General features: G+C 37.4%; 1 protein-coding gene across 2 annotated transcripts; it reads left to right on the top strand.

The window, feature by feature from the left end:
- Positions 1-21,689, top strand: LOC110787925 (pre-mRNA-processing protein 40C). 2 transcript variants are annotated; one of them, XM_056837434.1, is made up of 16 exons: positions 1-228; positions 480-709; positions 1,595-2,225; positions 2,313-2,476; positions 6,497-6,534; positions 9,128-9,206; positions 9,591-10,058; positions 13,172-13,255; positions 14,287-14,427; positions 14,592-14,698; positions 15,428-15,551; positions 17,129-17,272; positions 18,840-18,986; positions 19,570-19,692; positions 20,661-20,991; positions 21,276-21,689. In XM_056837434.1, the coding sequence occupies exons 2-15, from the start codon at positions 494-496 to the stop codon at positions 20,976-20,978; spliced, it is 2,784 nt and encodes a 927-aa protein (XP_056693412.1). In that variant the 5' UTR covers positions 1-228; positions 480-493; the 3' UTR covers positions 20,979-20,991; positions 21,276-21,689. The 2 variants fall into 2 exon arrangements, with proteins under 2 accessions (XP_056693412.1, XP_021848249.1); XM_021992557.2 differs by having other exon boundaries at positions 1-242.
- The last annotated feature ends 294 nt before the right edge of the window (positions 21,690-21,983 follow it).

The raw sequence follows: 21,983 nt of genomic DNA, 5'->3' as shown, positions 1-21,983 counted from the left end.
AATTACCTAATTTACGGTGGGCAGTGTGCTTCATTTGTTAGCAAATTGTCGAAACCCCCATCGTCGTCTTCACTGATGCGCTCCCTTGCTCGGCTTCCCACATCCCCCAACTCCTCTCTCTGTCCTTTTTAATCGAAATTCCTCCCAAAACCCTAACTTATTAATCTCTCTCCATTTGCACTAATTCTGCGAATTAAGGCGAATTCAACACTGCCATCGCCAATTTAGGTGAGTTCATCCTTGTAATTCTTCCGCAAATTTTTAAGGAATTTGTTTTAGTGATTATATTTGCGTAATTTTTCTTTGGAGAAGCAATTATTGTTATTTCATTCTTTCTGCATTTTTGATGACTTGAATCACGTGCTAAACATTGTTTATGATTTTACTCCGTAGGATTTAGTTTGAATTCTCGATTCAAGAATATAACTTTCCGTTGCTACTGAATTTGCAAATTCGTGATTGAAGTTTTTTTTTTCCAGCTTTATTATTGTTAATGGGGTATTCGGAAGTGGTCAACAACTCTTTACCTCCTGGGGCGATTCCTCAGCAGCCCGTGCGTCCTCCAGTGGCGCAGTTCGTTCCTGGAAATGCCGCTTCACAGATGATGCCACCACCAGTGCCAATCCCACAAAGAGAATCATCAGCTGCTACTAACTTTACTTATAGTGCAAATTATCAGTCGGGGTCCAAGCAGGAGGTTTCCACACCCGTACGAAGTTTTTCTACCTTTTGCTTTTTCTATTTTGTTGAATTGGCTGTGAATAGGTTTTCTCTAGTAGTCCTTAGTTTGTTAAGTTGAATTTTAGAGTGGTATCTTAGCTATCTTGATTTAGTGGGAATAAGAAGATATAGGCGTGTGCCTGATTACGAATTACCATATAGCAAGGTGAACTGTATTAGAATAAATGTCCTGCATAAGTTCATGTTTGTCTACATAAGGTACTTATGAACTGAGTAGCTGCCATGAATTTGGTTGGTGAATGATAGATTGTTAGCGTGGAAGGATTTGTGTTTTATTTAGTACTCGATATTCCTTTAAAACATTTTCCCTACTGGCCTTGGAAATCATGCCGGTCTTCCTTAGGCGTATACATCACTTATCTTTTTGGCTTTATTTAATACCTTGGGCTCTGTTATAGTTTTTCCTTGTTTGATGGGGGATGACTGGAGTGTAGTGGCCCATCTGCTGTGTTTGCGTATAATACTTTGATCCCTTCCATACTCATTTTTTCAGATACCAGACTAATCACTATGTTTTTTGAGAAATTCACTTATCCCCTTGACAAGAGAAAAAGGGTGTTGCCTCAGAAAAGCCCTTGGTATATGACCCTTGGTATATTCTAAGAGAGAGTGATTTGATTCATGATGCGATCAAAACCATAGAATTTAAAACAAAAGTTGGATACCTTTGGACATGTCATTTAGAAGAAGAGAAGTGCATGTGACACTTTTTAGAAGCTGGTGAAAGTCAAAGTTCAATATCTTCATCTGATACCAAACACCTTTCGTAGTTCCTCTATGTTTTTCAGAATTAGGAACTGCATTTTGATGTATGTTCTGAAAGGTTCTTGACTTCTTGCTTTATTGATTGCAGACTGCTGCAACTGGTGTCCTAAAAGAAGCAAGTCCAACATCTTCATCTGGTTTGTCACCTGTACAAGCTTCTTCAAGTTCCGAGACACCTGTATCTGCTGCGTCTAATGTCAGTCAAGTGGCAACACCAATTTCTGGTTCCCCGTCATTTACATTGCACTCTGGGTTTCCTGCTGGATCAGTGATTCCTGGCTTGCCAGGGCAAGCAGGTTCAACTGTACTGTCCTCCAGCCCTTCAGTCTCTTCCGCAGTAATGGGTTCTTTTGCACCTGCAGTATTAAGATCGCCAGTGGTTCCGCTTCCATCAAATCCAGCTTTTCAACCACAAGTATATCCTCTGTATGCATCTATGCCTAGTACTGGTGCTTCACCTCAACCAATTTGGTTGCAGCCCCCACAAATGGGTGGACTGAGGCCCCCATTTTTACCATATCCTCCTGCTTTTCCTGGCCCCTTTGGTTTGGCTGCACGTGGTGTGTCTCTTCCTTCTGTTCCCGTCCCAGATGCTCAGCCTCCCGGTATTACACCTGTTAATAATCTTGGTGGTATGCGCCCATCTTCCGTCTCTTCTTCTGTTATTCAGATGGCCCATAGTTCAATGATGCAATCCGAAGTACCATCTCCTGGGACTGGTTTGTCTTTATTATTTTAAGTATTGGTGCACTAACATGTGTAGCTTAACTTTCATTTTTGTAAGAAAATTGCTTTGGCTTGTGCAGTTAACAGTAAGCAGACTTCTGATGCTGGTACAAATGGTAATTATGTTCAGAATGATCACTTGGATGCATGGAGTGCACATAGAACTGAAACCGGGGCTTTATATTATTACAATGCTATAACTGGGGAATCAACGTATGAAAAACCTTCTGCTTTCAAAGGAGAGGTACTTTAACAAATTGTGGACATAGTTCACTGAACAGTTATGTTTTTTCTTTTCTACTGTACTCTGCAGCTGTTTTCTTTTCGTGAACATTGATTAGCATGTAAGGGTCTTTGTAGAGTAGTTTGTACATGGTGATTGTTTCTGTTCAGAAGTTTGTCAAAACTTACTGGATAGGGGAGTTTGGACTCTTTGGAGGGAAAGGGAGGGAAGAGAACGTGAGGTATACCTTTTCCCTTCTTTGGATACGACTTTGGTGAGGGAGGAAAAGCCAGGATGCATCCATTTTCATTTCCCTTTATAATAAACAAATCTCTTATGTTGGAAAGATATGGAAAAGAAAATGCAAGCACACGCCTTCCCTCCTCTCCTTTTCCTAACATGATAGCTATCCAAGCATTTCTTCAATGATTGAGGATGCATTCAAACGTGAAGCAATCCACAGACAATGGAATTTGTTAAAATTGCATCCACAAATGACAGTATGAAATCTATATGTTCAAAAGTGTTCTTGGCTAGAGAGGCACCAAAAGGAAATAATCCTTTGACAGGGCTAGATAGATGTTAGAGACTCTGATGGCGGTGCTATATTTCATGCATAGTCATGTCCTATCCCACCCTTCATTGATTTATTTAAAGTATGGTGTCATATCCATAATACATGTAACTCGTGGTGTTTTGTTGGCATTAGCTTTCCCATAGATGATTGTTTCAGACTTTCAGGGTGTTATTTGATTTTGGTGGCAGTAGATGGCAGGAGAGTGAAGGAAGTGTTATTTTTGATGTTGGCTTTTAGAAGGCATATGATGGAGAAACCTGAAATTTCTTATATTGGATATGTATGGTTAGGCTTTGATTTTAGTATGGAGGAGGTTGGTGTTGGCTTCCTTGGTTTTGTTGAATGTTTGTCCTAGGAGATCGCTGAGAGGTTTGAGGCTAGGTGGGTCTACCCTTTGTGTGTTGAATGGATAGTATGAGTTGTATGCTGTTATGATTTGTGCAACATGATCATTGTGAGATCTTTTTGTGAATGATGAATCCAATGATTTGCCACTCGGAGTTTATTTCTTTTATTTCTTTCACACGTGTAGGAAGTTAGAATATTGAATTGGTGTTGTTTAGCAGGTGTCTGGAAGATGGTTGAGAGTTGTGTGAGGTTACGAGGCCCTACACCTTTTGTGTTGACTGAAATGGTGGATGTTTGAGTAGTCAGATGTTTGGGTTTGAGGAACATAGTCATCGTTAGAGCATGAATAAGTTGTCCCACTGATTTGCTGCTTGGAGTAATTACATTTTGTTTCTTTTGAAGTATTTTAAAAATATGTAGTCAGAATATTTTTAGGTGATTGAGCACGATATGAGCTTTCTTGGGATTGAGGAAAATATGGCGTTGGATAGGACAGAGTGGAGGGAGAGAATATACATTGATGACTTCATTTGACTTACACAACTTCAATGTTTCTGATTCTCTTTATTTGTATTTTTATTTTTATTTTACTTTTATTTTATTTTTAAAATTCTTTCAATTTTTTTAATTTCACATGCTATTTTGAAATGCACTTATTTTACTTATTCATTTATTTTAAATTTTACTTATTTTTATTATCTCTTACAATATTTCTTCTATTATATATATATATATACATTTTCTCTTATCCTACTTTCATTAATTTCACTTTCTCTTCTTTGTTTTTTTTCTTTTTACTTCCTGCTCTTTTCTGGTTTGATTGTTGACAATGACGATCTCCTACGACGATTCATGTTAGCCGACCCCAAATCATTTTGGGACTAAGGCTTTGTTGTTGTTGTTGTAGTCAGAATATTAAATTGTTCTGTGCTCTGAATTTTAAATTAGTTTGGAGCAAGGTTATTGTCAAAGGGGTCAACTTCTACTCTTGTGTTATTGATTGGAGAATCTTTTTGGTTGGGTGTGTTACATAAGCTTCCTCTTTTTAGGGATTTCCTTAGGGGTGTATTCTTGAATGCACACTTTGGGATCCTTTATTTGAGAGTGTGTCTAAAAGATTGGATGAATGAATTGGGCTTATTTTAGGAGGTTGTATAACTTTATTATTGAAGTTTTTAGTTACCCATCCCTTATTAAATATCATTAGAATTGTGTATATATGTCCGAAAGGCTTAAGTAAATCATGAAAAACTTCCTTTGTTTGGTGGGGAGAATAGGAGGTATCACGTCATTAGTTGGGACCTTCTGTGCAACTGAAATAGGAGGGAGGTTTTGTTTTCATTAGGTAGTGTTTTAAAAGATTCTGTTTGTGGATAAATGGCTCTGGCACTTGAGAACTTATTTCCCTTTGGCACAAAGCACTAAGTCACAAGAAACATTGTGATAGTTTTAATACACTACCAGACCTTGCAACTTTTTATTTCCAGTCTGTCTACTTCTCTTGTGTTGGTCACTTTTATTTTTTCAGAATTTTTTGGTTAAGGAAAGAGTTTGTGCTAGTAGATGCAATAAAGTACACAGAGGAGAAGCTGTTCTCAACTAAGAAATAAACCTTCAAGCAATCCATACCTTTGGGTCTCCCCAATCGAATAACTGTTAGCTGCCTTGGCCAATAATGAAGATAAACAAGCTACTCTCTACTTTGTTTGATTCCAGAACAAATCTTCATGATTTACTCTTGAAGAGACACAAGAGTTCCGCTTCAACCACATTCACCTCAAAATTGCCATTATAGCTGATGCGTCAATGCCCTCTTATTCACTCCTCACTTCCTCAGTACCCCACAAAGCGGATCTGCAGCAAATTTAAAATATTAAATCTGCAGAGGTTTGGCAGCGGAGCAACTTTTTCCTATTATTTTTCTTAGTCTACATCCTCTCGTCATGTCTTCCATCAATGACAACATTCCTTCATATATTCCTTGTTATTAGAGATTTGTGATTGGAAATTGGTTATCTACATATTTGTCGGGTACTCTTGTATAGAAAGAAAATCTTGTTGGTATTCTTATGTCATTTTCTTTGTCCAAATTTTCTGGAGACTGGTACTTGTATGCTCGTCTTTAAAAAATCATGGACAAGTCCAAACTCTCACCCTTTCCATAAATCTGCCTCTTATTGGAAGGTACTTTTTTCATATGGTAAATGTGTTGTGTTTGCGGTTCAGTATAGCCAGATTTGTTTGGTATTTTCATTTTAAGGCGTCTTGGAGTGGGTTTTGTTAGCTGATTTTGTTAGGGAACACTTGCAGAGTTGTGTTTTGTATGTGAAATTTGGTAGACTTAAGGGGCTAGGGGAGAAACATCTTCTGACAATCAATGTCTATGGAAATTCTTCAGGTATTATAGTCGGTCGGAGACAAAGAATATCTGTAGCTCTGCTTCTTAGAAATTTCACCGTGATAGACCAATTTTCCGTTCTATGTTTCATCCTGTGCTTGCAGGGCATTCCTGGTGCTGTCAATGTTGTGTATAGGTTCGGAATTTTATGTTTGTAGGCAATTCTTAATTGGACATCTGGTCTGCTTACTTCCTATATCTTCTAATTTCTTTTTCTTGTGAAAAGAAATTCATATAGGAGACGCTATGCTAGGTTAGCTAGAATAGAAGTTGGTCAGAGGACTCGGAGCTTCTTTTGTACTGGTAGAGATTCATGTAGTTGTTGTCACATGTTGAATTTATGGGCAACCTATTGTTTCTTGTCAATCTCAATCCTTCATATACTGGTTTATATTTAGAATTTGTCCACCAAAGTATGGGTTTGTCCCCCATTTTGGAGGCAAACTTACTGTAAAAAGGTCAGGACAGGTCACTAATTTGCTCCAACAAACTCTTTGGCAATCCCAGAATATATTTACCATATAATTTATCTATTGAAAGAAAATGATAAGCATGTTTGAGTACTTAAAAAAAGAAGGTACGTTGGAGTAGGTCTCTTGTGCTGGTAATTCAATCAACTTTGTTCTGTATGAATCTTAATGTTAAACTTCTCAGTTGAGTATGAAGGTTACTGATGATATTTTCTCTCCTGTTCTTTTTGGTTCAATTCTGGATGCAGCCTGCAAAAGCAATTACACAACCTACTCCTGTTGCATGGTGAGTAGTTTTCATTAGGTTGTATCATATCATTTGCTCCAATCTATAGTAGTTGTCTTGTTTCCAGGCCCTCCATGGCTGCCTGATTTGTTTGATGGCTTTGATTCTTTGTCAACATCTTTCCTAGACTCTGAAAGATTATTATTAATGTTAACTTGTCAAACTCACTTTTAGACGAATTCTAAAAAGAAATAGTGGTTATTTATGCCTAAATGAAGGTGTAAAACTAGATCAAGTATCTTTTTGACAATAAATGTTAGTCATGCTTTATCCATTTTGAATTGAGCTAAAGTCAATGTTCTTTGGCTTTGATTTGCATTGAACTTGATGAAAATTGCTCATTAGAATCTACTACTCTATGCTTGTTATTTTGTGAAATATCACTCTTATCATTGTGTTTTGGTTAGTGGCTCAGTCCAAAATTCCCTCAATCATTGTAAAGGTAAAACTGCCTATGTAAACCCTTAGCCTTACTTTGGAATTTGGAGGGAGTTTTCTAATAGCAATAGAGTAATGCTAATGCCGATACAGTTAACTTTTAAAAAACGTGTCTAGGCGTAAGACAAGCTTAAGCACGTCATCACGCCTTAGCATACCTAGGCGGAGACCTACAATTCTACAAGAGGTGCAGTGAAGCGCGTGCCTCGGGTCACTTTGAGCAGGTACATGCGCGTTTTGTGCTGATGTGTGCGGTTTTCCCAGAAAAGAGCGACTTTGTTTTTAAGAAGGGGTCATGTGATTTCTTCAGTTCTCCCTCCCCCCCTGCCCCATGTAGGAGAGTGAACAGTGACACATTTTAACCTTTTTTCTTTCTTTTGTCAGCAAGCTAAGTGAACAGGTGTCAGGCACCAGTGAGACATTACATATGATGTCTTTTATGTGACACAACTCTGTGTACTGTAGCTGATAATCTGATATAGACTTCACGTTCTTTTGTTCCCTTTTTTTAAAAATATTTTAACTCTTAGTGCTTTTATTTCTAGTACTTCTTACTCTTAGTGTTTTTTTTTATTCACTTTTCATTACTTTATGCATCCCTTACAGTAAATACAATAGCAAAATATGTTATTTTGTTGCATTTATGGATTAATAGTGATCAAATACCACTACTTCCGTTTCGAAATGATCTTTACACTTTATGTTTTAGTCCGTTTCATAATGTTCTTTACTTTGTGCTTTATACTATATTTGAACATGAAAATTTACCATTTTACCCTTCATCCCCACAAAATTTACATCTTTCCACTTGCTCTTTCTTACTTTATTCATTTTTCTTATACCCACCCACCTTTTTACATACTTTCTCTTACTTTATTCATTTTTTCTTACACTCACTCACCTTTTTACCACTTTATCTCATGTGTCTTAATATTTGTGCAAATAGTAACCGTAAAGAACATTATGAACCGGAGGTAGTATTAGACATTTGGTGCACTTATTAATTTATTTTATAGCAACAATATTTTTTAACAGTGGGCATAATTTTTATTTCCTTCCAAAAAAAACAAGTCAAGGGTGGATTGGTTAAGGAATGAGGGGATTAGGAAGGAAGTAGGGGTTACACCGATAGGGAACAAGATGAGGGAGTATCGACTAAGGTGGTTTGGCCGGCCATGTAAGATGGAGACCAAATAATGCGTCGGTTAGAAGGTTTGAAGAGTGGCAACTTATAGAATTGTGAGGGGTAGGGGAAGACCAAAGCAAACTTGGAATAGGTTATTGAGAGTGATATGAGTTTATTGGGGATTGAGGAAAATATGGCGTTAGATAGGGTGTATTGGAGGGAGATAATATTTGCCGACCACTCAACATGACTCCCCCCCCCCCCCCCCCTCCTTCTGTTTTGAGTAGTTTCCTTTTTTGAATTTATATATTTTTTTAAAAACCGACCTTGTTTTCTTGTTCCCTGTTTTTCGTGCCTCATTACCTTCACTTGCTCAATTTTGTGTGTTTTTCACTTCTTCAACATAACCTTGTACTTTTCTTGCTTCACGTTCCTTATGATGGTTTATGTTATCCGACCCCCGAATAATTTTGTGCACTTAGGCTCTGATGCCTTCGAATTGCTTCTAGGCTCTAGGACCCTTCGCGCCTCGGTACAACTCGTGCCTTTTAAAAATAAGTTCTATTTGTGGTAGAGATCTCTTTGTCTATTTGGTGATATACGTGGTGGGAGAAGAAGGGCAGCTTTGTTATGCCAATCATATAAGTTCTATTATGGAGGTTCTTGTATAATTGGGGCAAGCTCTTAAGCATAAGCATCTGTTTTCCTTCCTTAATTAGGTAGATAAGGCCATTCTTAATTCTGTAATTTGAGGGCGTGAGTCTATGAATAAGTATTTTGGTTTTAGATACTTGTATGTGATTTAGGACATGATATTTTTTGATCCTAGCTGTCCTTATTTACAAGCACTCCCGTGGTGCCCATATATACTTATCCCCCCTCCCTTAAAGAACCCACAAACTCCGGGGTACTTTTTCTTTTGCCCATCCTTTACTTTGTTTCTCATTCCTGTTATAAATAGTTTGCTTGAATCCCTGTGATTAGGTTTCATTATCACTTTGATTGATTTCATTATTATCTTCTGTGCAGGGAGAAGGTGAATGGCACTGATTGGGCACTGGTCTCCACCAATGATGGAAAAAAGTACTATTATAACACCAAAAATGAGGTACTATTACTTCGAAATGAGGTGCATTCAGTCACAAGTTACTGTGTTGTGATGCAGAAGATTTAGATCCCAAGATGGATATCTTATCTTGCATGGTTACCCTTTTGCTAAAATACTCCTTTGGTCGGGTCGGGGGGGGGGGGGGGGGGGGGGGAGAATACCCGTACATTTTTTAATTGAACTTTCCTTGTATGAATAATATCTTGAAGGTTATCCCATATGCTTTTCCAAAACATTGTTTGATTTACATGTTGTTCCATTTGTCTGCCCCTTTTTCATAGCTTTTAATAGTTTTTGAATTGCTGTTGTCTTGAACTATAATATGTTGTGTCATGTTAGTTATTCGATGTATATTCTCACCACTCTAATGTTTTCCTTTATCAGACTAGCAGCTGGCAAGTACCACCAGAGGTAACTGAGTTGAGAAAAAAGCAGGAAAATGACAATGCAAAAGAAAATTCAATGTCAGTACCAAATTCCAACGAATTACATGAAAAAGGATCTGGTCCTACTAGTATAAGTGCCCCTGCTCTCAATACAGGTGGTCGTGATGCTATAGCCCTTAGAGCCTCTGGTGCTCCAGGATCATCTTCTGCCCTTGATTTGATTAAAAAAAAGCTTCATGAATCGGGAGCTCAGGTTACCTCTTTCTCAACTATTTCGTCAGGATCAGCATTGTTAGAAGTTAATGGGTCTAAAACAGTTGACCCTACAGCTAAGGGCTTACAGAGTGAAGGAAGCAAGGATAAGCCAAGAGATGGTGAAGGAGATGGCAATATATCTGACTTGTCATCAGATTCGGAGGATGAAGATAGTGGACCAACCAAGGAGGAGCGCATAGCTCAGTTCAAGGTGTCGTTCTATTTCTTTTTAATTTTGGTTTATTTGTGTTAATACTTTGTTGTAGTATTCCTGTGATGTAGCACGGGGTACACAGTCGTTGGACTCGTTGCAAGTGTGACATTGTGCATATAGTTGTTACTTGTGAGTATTGTGGGCCTTGTGGCTCAAGACTGAATCCCACGTCTGGACATTTTGCCATGCTAGTGAGTATTCAGTGAATCATTTGCTGTTGTATTGTCACATGACTATGTTTCTTTGGCGTATGTTATTTGGTGGTGTTAGGATTCATTGGATTTTAATCTTAAGGGTCATAAAAAATATACTAGGGGTTAGGAAAGAGAAAGGGGCAAAAGATTTTGTCTGGAATGCTTCATGCTCTGTTTGCCAAATTGTGGGTGCTTTGGATGGAGAGAATGATTATAAAATCTATCTAAAACTGATCATATGAGTAAAAAGAACCCTTGGGTATGCCCAAGTATACCTGGGAACAAGACGGGGGGGCTCATGAATAATTTATGTTGCCGGGAGTCTTCTTTGGTACTTTATAGGTGAGAGTTAAGTAATCTCTTTGGGCTCTCACTCATGGGGTTTTCCCTAACGTGTACCATTTCTGATGTATGCGAGATTGGTGTTCTTTTATGTTTTGCCTTGAGTTTTGGTGGATTTTCCTGTCCGCCACTTCTTGCCTTTTCTTTTTCTTTGCAGTAAAGTTTTTTTTTTCCCTTAAATTTAATCGTACGACCTTAATTAAGTTAACTGTTAGTCTGTTACCCAGAGTCCCTAACTAAAATTTACTTTCAGGGCTTGCCCTGATTGGGAACCCATTTTAAGGGGGAACCTACGAGGGAGTTGATGAGACGAGTAAATTGTTTATGGGGTAGTCGTTTCTTTCTAAAGGTTTGGCACTTGAGTAATCTATACCTTCCCCAAACGAACTTCAAAATTTCTCCGGCGATTCTCTTTCTTCATCTACAGTCATTGCTACGAAGCACCACCATCTATGGTGGTACAACAGCTGGTGGCAACCACCACCAAAACCGGTGGCTACGGATGTTGGTGACATCATCATACATGGAATTTGAAAAAACTAAGATAATAGGAGCAAGTTTTCCCTATCTCCTCTCAAAATTTTGTATATCTGCAGAAGAAGAGAGAGAGAGAGAGAGAGGATACATGTCGACAAATTGCGGGGATGAGAAAGTGTTTCCCGTGATGGCAAGTCAGCAAAACAAAAAAGAGTGGTGAGTGAAAATTCCTTTTGAATTGGGGAGCTAGACGAAGGAAGTTTTGCTGGAATCTTGCCGGAGAATTGCCAGCAAAGATGATGGTAGTGGAACATCAAGCAAGGTATAGGAAAATGGTTGAGATGAGAAAGAGGTAGAAATGTTACACTGGAGATTGTTACCCTACAGGGGGCTAGGGGAATGGTTTACCCCAGGGAATAGATTACTCCCAGAGTCCCAGATTTTTCTCCCACAACCCCACCCTCCAAATATTACAAGCTTGTTACTCCCTTATTCATCCCCACCCCCCCAACACCCACACACGTATGGAGCTCCAAAGTGTAGATTGTAGTTTATTTTCATTGTGGTGGAGGGGGAAATTTATCTGATGCATTTTCTTGCATATCTTATTATACTTGCAAGCTATGAAGCTAGTTAAAGCTTCCCCTTTCTTTCATTAAGGACAGGCTATGTATTTGGATCCAAATAAATCTTTTTCTGCATATAAGTTGCACTTACTTTTGCATTTTGAACTTGATTGTTGAAGAGGAGATTATTCTGGTTTTATTTTTGATGATGTATCTGTAAAGGATGCACTTGATCTGGCAGTCTGCACGTATGGATATTTTTTTTTAAATTTTTTTTTCCAGTGGGAAGCTATGTTATTAGATTAGGGTTTAATATTAAGAATAGTCAAGCTTACTGGCTCTTGCCGCCTGGTCTCTTCGGGTTTCTATTATATCTGTTTGGTTCTTTAGGTAGAACCTCACTGCTGTGAATGCCACTTTCTAATTTAGTACGGAGTAATTTATTTTAGAATGAGAGTTATGATATACGTGTAGACATTCATACTTTAACCCTTACACAGTTTACCCATTTTGAAAGATCATATATTTCTTTTAAATGCCCCATTTAGATAAGATGGGTAATTATTGTTTTGGTTATTAACTGATGGTATTCTGTGCTTTTCTGAATTATAGGCCACATTTGCTTTGGGGGTCTTTATTAAGGAATATAGCTCAGTAGCTAAATACTTATAGCCTAAAAGTATCATTACTTTTCTTCATTATCTAAATTTTATCTTCAATCTTCAACTTATCTATGTAATTTTTCTTTTGAATTCTTATAGGGGCTTAGGGTATCGTTAAGTTCAATTGCGGAAATTCAAATAAAATTTACTAAATTTAGAAAGTGGCTTATTATTTGCAACGATTTAAAACAGCTATATGGTCTATTATTTTGGATAGGAACAATAGTTGTATTTTAAAGTTTTAAACTGACAAGCAACAGTGAGCTTACCTTCTTTTTCGGAACTGAGACTCCTTGTCCTCTTCAAGTTGTTTTATTCCTTTAAAATCAATCACTTGGATTAGATTTTTCTTTATCTGAATGTGCAACTAGTATGCCGTATGAGTGTATGACTGATGTTCACTGGTTCTCTTAGGCTCATAGCTCCAAAATTATTTTTGGACTATTTGTTAAATTTCTTGTTCTTTTCTTTGGATGGGATATTTGATTTTAGTCCTTGCGACAGAAACACCTCTACTTAAAGCTGGGTTAATCACATCATTTGAAACTTTTTGCTAGGAGGGAGTCCTATAAATTTTATTTTATTGTTTTTCATTAATAGTGGTGAAGAGTTTCTTGACATCTTTATATTAGTTGTGGCTTAGTTAGACCTTTTCAGAAGAGAAGCTCAATGTTTTCTTCAAGCAGAAGTCTGCAGAACCGGCTTTATGTAATTCGGATTGATTCCAAAGTCTCTTTTAGTTGCCTGTGTACCTATTTATTGCAGTTTGGTGTAAGTAAACATTTGGTATTGACTTGCTTTATTTGTTTTGGAGTAAAACTTGGTATCTTTCGCTTGCTTTAATATTATTTATTGCTCTGGAATTTCAGGATATGCTTAAAGAACGTGGAGTGGCACCTTTCTCAAAGTGGGATAAAGAGTTACCGAAGATCGTGTTTGATCCACGCTTCAAGGTTCGTTCAATTCAAGATTTGGAATGTTCTATATTGAGGATCCAGTGCTCTGGAAAGGGTCTTCCTTAACCAGGTCTAATCAGATAAATCTGTCTGCTGAATAGCGTTTCCCATGTTTGTTTCCTATTTTGCTGCAGCCTGCTGACTTTTCTTATGGTGTTTTATTATATATCTTCAAAATGTAATTATGAAGATAAATTATATTCATATTGTATGAAATCATGTTATTTTTCTATTCTTTTTGCTATTTTCCCTTTTTATATGTGGGCTACTTTCTCCTTTGGTGGCGTGTCTAACGCCAATCAATTTTTTTTAAGAGGACAAGGGAAATGAATATTAAGCACTTAACGAGGAGATAACTATGGCCTGTTACTTGGACTTGTTGAAGGAAGAAAAATTGGAGTTAGTTTGAGAATTGAAGTCAAGGTTTTACTATGTGCTTATTTGAGATTTTTTTTAAAATATAAGTCCTAGGTTCTTTGAGTCTTTAGTTGCTTTCTTTTCTTTTACTTTTTTTTTAACTCTTGAGGAGAGCTTGTATTATTCGTACTCTCTTTTCTTTTGAAAATCTCTTTTTTCTCATGTCAACGAAGGAAAAGTGAAAAACCTGTCAACCGATAAGAAATTGGATTAGCAGCAGAGAAGGTTCTTTGAACTTCCAGTAAAAGTACTGCTGGATATCATGACTCATGAGCCAGCAAATAAGAATTCTAGATCCATCCAATTTTGTTTTGCTGATTTATTTCTTCTTTTTGGAGGAGTTCCGGACCACAAAAATGAAAAGAAAAAATCCCATTTAAGCCACTCCTTTAATTCACTGTAAATGTTATCCTAAGATTGTCCATGTCTACGTTTGCTGCTGATGTCCTTGTTGCAGAGATTCTTAGCCTGAGTGATATTTATAATTGGAGTTATGAGTTATCTGTAAATGCTTCTGCCGGTTGTCCCTGCTTTTAAAATCCATAAATTCCCATTCTGTATCTTCTTTTTGTCTGCCTTGCCGTAAAACCTGTTTTATCCTCCATATGCAGGAAATTCCTACTTATGCCGAGCGTAGATCGTTATTCGAACATTATGTTCGAACACGAGCTGAAGCGGAACGTAAAGAAAAGAGAGCTGCTCAAAAGGCTGCAGTTGAGGGTTTCAAGCAATTGTTAGAAGAAGCAAAGGAGGTGGTTTGGCTTGACTTGTGCTGTAATTACCGCCGAGAACCACTCCCCCTTTTATTTATAAAGGAGGGAATCGAGGGATTCTTTGGTTGTTGATTTGATCTTCCTGCATGAAGTTTGCTTACTTGGAGTTTTTAATTTTAATATTTTTTTCTATTTTTTTGCAGGATATTGATCATACTACTACTTATCATACATTTAGGAAGAGATGGGGCCATGATCAGCGATTTGAGGCCTTAGAGCGCAAGGATCGAGAAGTTTTTCTCAATGAGAGGTACGAGCACATTATTATTCGTAAATATATTTACCCCGTTTCTCATGTATGTATTTTGGATGGTCATCTTAATTCTTTATATAGAACAATGAATAAAGGAGATAATAGATATCGACAACCAGATTCAAGAAATCATTCCTCAATGCTTATAGTTTAATGGAAGTGCTTTGCTGCTTATCGCGATGTTGATCTCAACCGTGACAAAAGCATGATAAATTGATAGATTTTAACCAAGTTTCCGTTTTCTTTTTAACTTTTAAGCTTGGGTTGGAGGGGGCAACAGAGTCATTGGGTAAGTTAGGTACGGGTGATAGGCTTAGTTGAGATGTTCCCTTCACCCCGTAGTCCCATAGCTCAACAACACCCCCCCCCCCCCCCCCTCCCCACACACACACACACAACAACAACAAAAAACACGAGAAAAAGGTTTGCAAGGTCCAAGGTTTTTATGGAGGATTCCCCTAAGAGAAGCAAGGGATTTTCTGCTTCATGACTAAGCTGTTTTTTTTTTGTTTTTTTTTTGAATTGGTTAACTGTTGTGTCTGCAACTCTGTATAAGTAAATAACTTATAATCCCTAAAACTATGTTCCAAATGAAAACAGTATGAATTAACTAAAATCAACCACAGACTTGTAGAAAATAAAACTATGTTCATGGAGGAACCCTGGGTGGTGATGTGCCATGTTCATTTTCATTTGTTACTTGAACATTATGTTCGTTGGTTGCAGGGTCCTTTCACTAAAGAGGGTCGCAGAGGAAAAAATCCGAGCTGAACGTACAGTTGTCGTTTCTAATTTCAAATCCATGCTTCGAGAAAGAGGAGACGTAACTGCAAGTTCTCGTTGGTCAAGGGTGAGTGTTTTACCGTGTGGCTTTTGGCATGGTGTTTATTATTGTTGCTTCGGTGAGTACTAGTGTACTACTAATGTCAGAAATGATGGAGATGTAGATGTTGATAAAGGGGGAATCATATGGTATAGCCTCGTATTAGCTATTACTCTTTATGTTCCAGAATAGTTAGAACAATTTTCTTTTCCATCTGTCTCGAATTAGTCTAAAACACTTTCTTTTTGGCATGGTCTCTCTGACTTTGTATTTTTTTATAATTTATTACTTGTCTCTTTGGATCCACTATTTCCTTTCACATGTACCTTCCAATAAAAATAACAAACATTACCATATTATCTCGGAGTCCGGATCCTCTGTCCGAAATCTGTGTCCCATCTAATGTCCCAACTCAACAAAATTTGATTAGTTCCAATTAATACAAATAAATTATTCATGCTTTGATTCATGCGCACCCTCTACCACCATAAGAAATGTCATTTATAGTGCAATGATTTTATTTTATTTTTTTGAAAAATGAGGTTTGTTTACCTATTGAGTATTTGGGAATGATTTTTTCATAAATATCAATTAAAAAGTTTGTCCTCATCCTAACCAGCAAGTCACCAATTTCATCACAACAAATGAAATGAATCCAATTTTGTTTTGAGTTGGGAACGTTTATTTTATTTATTTTTCTTGAGGGGGTTGGAACAATTGATGGGACATGAATTTGGGACAGATTATCTCCAAAAGTCTGGGTACCGATAAGTGTTCGAACTTTTCTTGGACGGCGGAAGTATTTTAAAAAGAATATTTCTATTCCTGAGAATATTTTTTTAAGTGTTGTGTTTTCATTTCTTTTTTGTGACTTTGATGGAAAACACTGAAATTCAAACCTTAGGCGTGCTTGGTATTTTGATTAGTTTTAGTTTTACAAAAAGCAACTAAAATCAAAGCTATGGAAATTAGAAATAATCGCTTTCCAGTTAAGTTGTCAAGGTACTCAATAATAACTCATAACTGGATCTGTATAGGTAGAACTAATCTTCAGATGCTTATCCAAACTCTTATTGATAATATTTAAAATATCTACTGGAAACTGGATAACAAATAGCACCGTAGTCCCTTAATTTCCAAGGCTGAACGTACCATTCCTATAGATCTTCCTGTGCTGATCTTGAGAGTCTCATTTCCTGTTGATGTTTGAAAATGTATATTAATGGTATCTTCAGAGGGCTTTGAAGGAAACTATCAGGGAACTTCTTCTGGTAACCAAGTAGTAGTCCCAAGGCTGAACGTACCATTCGTTTAGATCTTTCTGTGCTGCTCTTGAGAGTCTCATTTCTTGTTGATGTTTGAAAATGCATATTAATAGTATCTTTAGGGCTTTGAAGGAAACCATCAGGGAACTTCTTCTTTCTGGTAACCAAGTAGTAGTCATTGACAAAAAATTTGCTATCAAAAACTTGTTAGAGGTTGAGTATCTAAATTTTAATGATGCAAGGCTATGAAAAAGATTAATGATTTCAGTTCAAAAGGTTTTGTTATATGATTTAATAGAAACTTGCCTGCAGCTTTATTAATAAGAAGTAATGTTGCAGGTGAAGGATGGCCTTCGGGATGACAGTAGATACAAAGCTGTCAAGCATGAAGAGCGAGAGGCTTTATTCAATGCATACATATCGGAGTTAAAGGCTGCAGATGATGAGGTGGAGAGGGAAGCAAAGGCAAAAAGGGAGGAACAGGTACTGGATTTTTGTAGGAATGGCCACGGATCGGATTCGACCAGTCAGAGACCTTAAAGGATCCGAATCCGACCCGAAAACCCGAATAATAAAAAGACCTAAAATTTGCCTCCGAGTCCGAGTCTAACTCCGAATGTACCACATCCAAATCCGATCCGTTCGCACTGTCGGACCTCCGGATCGTGGTCCGAGTCCGCAAAATTTGTTCTTTTTTTCCGAACTTTCTAGAAGTATTAATCAACGAACAATTAACAAAATTTATCAATTAAGAACAAAACATGTAACTGAATTAATTAAAAAAGTCGATACCAATTACATCACAATCTCAACGAATTTACTGAAATTCAGATCTGAAATGTAAAAATGACGTTGTAAGTATGGAAGACATGAGTACAGATCTGCAGAATATATGGACAAAGAGATGTTTCTTTGAATTCTCATCAGCTACACCATGGGAGCACCATTAGTAATTCCGACGCAAGAGAATATCATGTGTAGAAATTGTTAACAAATAGGGTTTTATTTTCTTCGTATATGTAAAAGCTGAATGAACTCATTATAGTCGGACTCACGTTGATCTCTTCCAGACCCTGAACAGGATCCGAGTCTGACCCGCCTCCTATTTGGAGTCCGAGTTTTTTTGTTAGAATCGGATTCAGACTTTTCTTTAGCGGATTTTGACCTGATTTTTTCTTCGGATCGGGTCGGTCTCGAGTCGGAATAGGATTGAATTGTTATCCCTAAGTTATAATATCTGTCAGTGTTCCATCTCCCCTAAGGATGTTTCAGAGTAGAAAACTATCTCAAAGCTTTCCGTCCTTCCTTGGTCTTGTGCTTAGTTTGAGACCCTTAAATTACCTCACAAGATATGCACCTCGGGAGTTAATAGGGACTTTTGTGTTTACTGTTGATGTTAATGGAAGAAGCCTATTACTTTCTTCTGCTGAAACTCAATTTGCATTTTTACATGGTTTACGATCTTCCTTTTGAAAATTTGAAAGTGAATCTGGATTCTAGAATTGTTTTACTTCCTCTGCTCCATAATATCGCTCCATCTTGTTTTTTACACTATTCACACAGACCTTTGTTTATTTTTGTGATTCCTACCTAAGAAAAATTGTAGTCATGTGAGATCTTGTTAGATTCGTATCGATATATATATTTTCTAAATATAATTTTTTTTATAATTTTTACTTATACATAATTCGAGATATTAAAAGTCAAAGTGTGCGTTGGGAAGCGTAAAGTCAACCATGATGTAATTTTATGGAACGGAGGAAGTATTATGATTTATTACTTCTATTCAAAGTTCAACAAAGATGAATTGTGAAATTCTGGAGTTGTCTACCTCCCTTTGAACAAAGAATCCCTTAAAATGAAAAAAGAAGTAACTTGAACCGCCTAATTAACTGCAACTCAGAGTTTTTTTTACTTAAGGTATGTGTTATTGAATTGGAGGACAGTAAACCTCCTGGCTAGTTAGAGTGCTATGGTTGGATTTGATGGTGTGATTTTCCTGTTTGTTACATATGTAAAAACTTTGATATCCTTTTGACAACAATTGCAGGAGAAGTTGAAAGAGAGAGAAAGAGAACTTCGAAAGAGAAAAGAACGAGAGGAGCAACAGATGGAAAGAGTACGGTCGAAGGTTCGTAGGAAGGAAGCGGTTGCATCATATCTAGCATTACTAGTTGAAACAATAAAAAGTCATCAGGTAAATTCTTGATTAGTGGATCGCTGTTGTTTAATCTTTGTGTGCGTATGTTGTGTGTGAAGGTGCACGGTGGGCCCTGCTGGGGTCTTATACTCTCATGTCAGGAGTGCCAGCAAAGTTACTGCCTATAGGGGTGGAGGGGTATGACTGTACGAAAATCAAACAATGACCAGGACTACAGGAAGTAGAAGAGCTTACCACTCTTTCAACCACTCATCCTAAATCGTCGTTGTTTTTTAGTCTCCTTGTTCTTGTCATTGATGTTCCTTCTTTTCCCCTTTTTACCAAAGCAATAATCTAGCCACCAATTTGAATCTATAGTAAGCTTACTGTGCACTGAGTTTGAATGTAAAGGTCATTCTGTGATAATGTTTTCAAGATTATTACCCTGAAGTACCTGTTTGTTGAATTAATGTAGGTGCTTTACCTTACGTGAGTTACCAATGCCATTTTGACTGCTGAACTTTGTTTATTGACTTTTGATGGTGGATTTGCTTTACAGTTGTTTCTATTTAGTTTCTAGCACTCTTATTGGATCAATAACGTGTTCATTTTTGCTTTTCTCTGCTACTCCTATTGCTAGGCGTCTTGGACAGAGTCAAAACCTAAACTTGTTAAAGATCCACAAGGACGTGCATCAAATCCTGATTTGGATGAATCTGACTTGGAGAGGCTATTTCGAGAACATGTGAAGATGCTTTATGAGGTATGCAGCAGGAGAGTTATGACCGTCTATCTTTTAATTGTTCATGGCCTTTGCTTTGCTTTATGGTCATGCAAGTTACCTCTACTGATGTGATATTCTTAGGTGTAAAAAATGCTGAAATTTAGTTCACGTATTTGTTTTTGGGATTTCCAACTTGCTGTTTCCAGTGTTATTATGTTTTTTCTTTCTTTGAAGTTGTAGTTTTGTAGGTATTTGCATTTCCTTCTCTCTCTCTGGGAACGTCTGTTCTGAAGTGTAGTTTTGCATCTGTTTTATTTTCTCTATAACTTATTTAGCTTTAAGTGAAATAATTGATAGAGTATAAAACTAATCTTGGGGCTCCAGCCATCAGCTTAAGTTTTTTGGTTGAGTTGGTCCTCTGGCATGGTATCAAAGCCAGCGTGACGCAAAGGTCATGGGTTCAAATCTCATCCGCCCCTCCTTTCAAAGTGGAATATTTCGCGCTGGGTATGAGCAGGCCTATGCTACATCCACACTTCAAGCCCAAAGGGCTTTCATGTGAGGGGGCGTGATAGAGTATAAAACTAATCTTGGGGCTCAAACCATCCACTTAAGCTTTTGGTTGAGTTGGTCCTCTGACAATAATATTTCCCATAATACATATAGCAATTTCATGTTCTTTTTCGGGATCTGGGAGAAGTTCAACTACGTTTCTAATATATTAACAAACTAGTTTTATGCATGTGCGATGCACGGGCTGTGTAGTTATATACATTACCATTAAAATAATCTAGTAAAATATAAGCAGAGGCTGGAATTACATGTGTCAAACTGCCAATTGGAGTTTTCCTTCTGTGCGATTGCACAACATTGTGATTGAAGTTTATCTTTCTTTAATACCACATAAGGTGTTCAAAAATATAATTTCCAGCTCGATCATACTCCCCCTCCCCCCTCCCCACCCCCTCTTGCACCGGCCTGTTTAACATGTTGCCTATGGTGTGCAGAGGTGTGCATGTGACTTCAGAGCTCTTTTGGTGGAGAAAATAACTCCTGAAGCAGCAACAAGGGAAACAGAAGATGGGAAAACAGTTCTTAATTCTTGGTCTACTGCAAAAAAGTTTCTGAAATCTGACCCTAGGTATACAAAAATGCCGAGAAAAGACAGAGAAGCGCTTTGGAAAAGGCATGCTGAGGAATTGCAGCGTAAGCAAAAAGGTGCTGTTGAACAGAAGGGAGACCAGTACAATGAATCTAAAAATAGAAATGCAAATGATTCTGGGAGGCCTTTGTCAGTATCCAGAAGTGGGCAGGATTGGAGATAATGCTGTTTACAAGGTAATGAGCTCAGTTCTTTTTTTATTTTTTTGAAAGAAACTCTATTTTCACACTGTAGAAATTAAATGGTATTGGGATCGCAAATAATACTTGACTGAATGGTTTGTTGAAACTTTGAAGCACTGGTACATCCGTTCATGAGTTCAGCAATGAAATTTTGCAACATGGTGCACGAGTTACAAGCAATTAATTGTGCAATAGGCTTTTTAATGCTTGTGCTGCTTCATTCTCTAGGCTAAAAAAAATCTGGATTGGATCTGATGATGCTTATGGTTGATAATTAGGATTTGTCATGAATGAGAAGAAATCCCCATTCACAAGTAAGGCGACTTTCTCTTTGGGCATCAAGAGGATTGGGGAATTTTGGTTTAATGAAATGTTTGGTGACTTGCTGAATTGCAAATGCTGGAGGCAAACAAAGAACAAAAATGAGCTCTATGTGAGATGACTGCACTTCACAGAGATAAAGATGACTCAGAACTTGCAAGACACTATCACTGGAGTGACAAACGTGAGTTTCAGATCTGTAGACATTACATGGGGTTGGATGTATTAGGAAGTATATGAAGCTTAGAAAAATTGTAGCAGTAGGCTTACAAAATTGAATCAAGTTCAGAATTTCTTTGTATATAATTGACCATTTTTTTGGGTACTTCAAGCTACTGTTGGCTTTTATGATATTTGACTCAATTCTCTTCTGGCTTGTCCAATTATGGTAAAACCGGATATGCATGTGTACCTCAGTGCATCACAACACATTTTTGCTCCTTTTTTCGATGTTTTTGAAAGCATGTGTGTTTTTGTTAGTCTCGCCCCCGCCCAACTAATCTCATTTTGAACTGTGTTACGCAGCTTCTTGGGGAATTTGGTCAGTGTAATGCCATTTCTTCCCATCGCGAGTTGTCATTGTCATTTGGACATGAAAGTTGTGTAGACCGTAAAAGATAAAGTCACTGGGATTTGGAAGACTACTTGAAGTGAACTAAGCTTTT

Source organism: Spinacia oleracea, chromosome 2 (assembly GCF_020520425.1).
Source record: "Spinacia oleracea cultivar Varoflay chromosome 2, BTI_SOV_V1, whole genome shotgun sequence".
NCBI lineage: Eukaryota > Viridiplantae > Streptophyta > Magnoliopsida > Caryophyllales > Amaranthaceae > Spinacia > Spinacia oleracea.
The sequence above is the reverse complement of the archived record's forward strand: the minus strand, read 5'-3'. Positions and strand labels throughout refer to the sequence as shown.

Excerpts from the sequence above, each read along its gene's own strand:
- LOC110787925 (XM_056837434.1), top strand. The coding sequence starts at position 494 with ATGGGGTATTCGGAAGTGGTCAACAACTCTTTACCTCCTGGGGCGATT. Across the intron at positions 14,699-15,427 it reads GAAGTTTTTCTCAATGAGAG|GGTCCTTTCACTAAAGAGGG; the intron begins GTACGAGCACAT and ends CGTTGGTTGCAG. Across the intron at positions 18,987-19,569 it reads AAACAATAAAAAGTCATCAG|GCGTCTTGGACAGAGTCAAA; the intron begins GTAAATTCTTGA and ends TCCTATTGCTAG.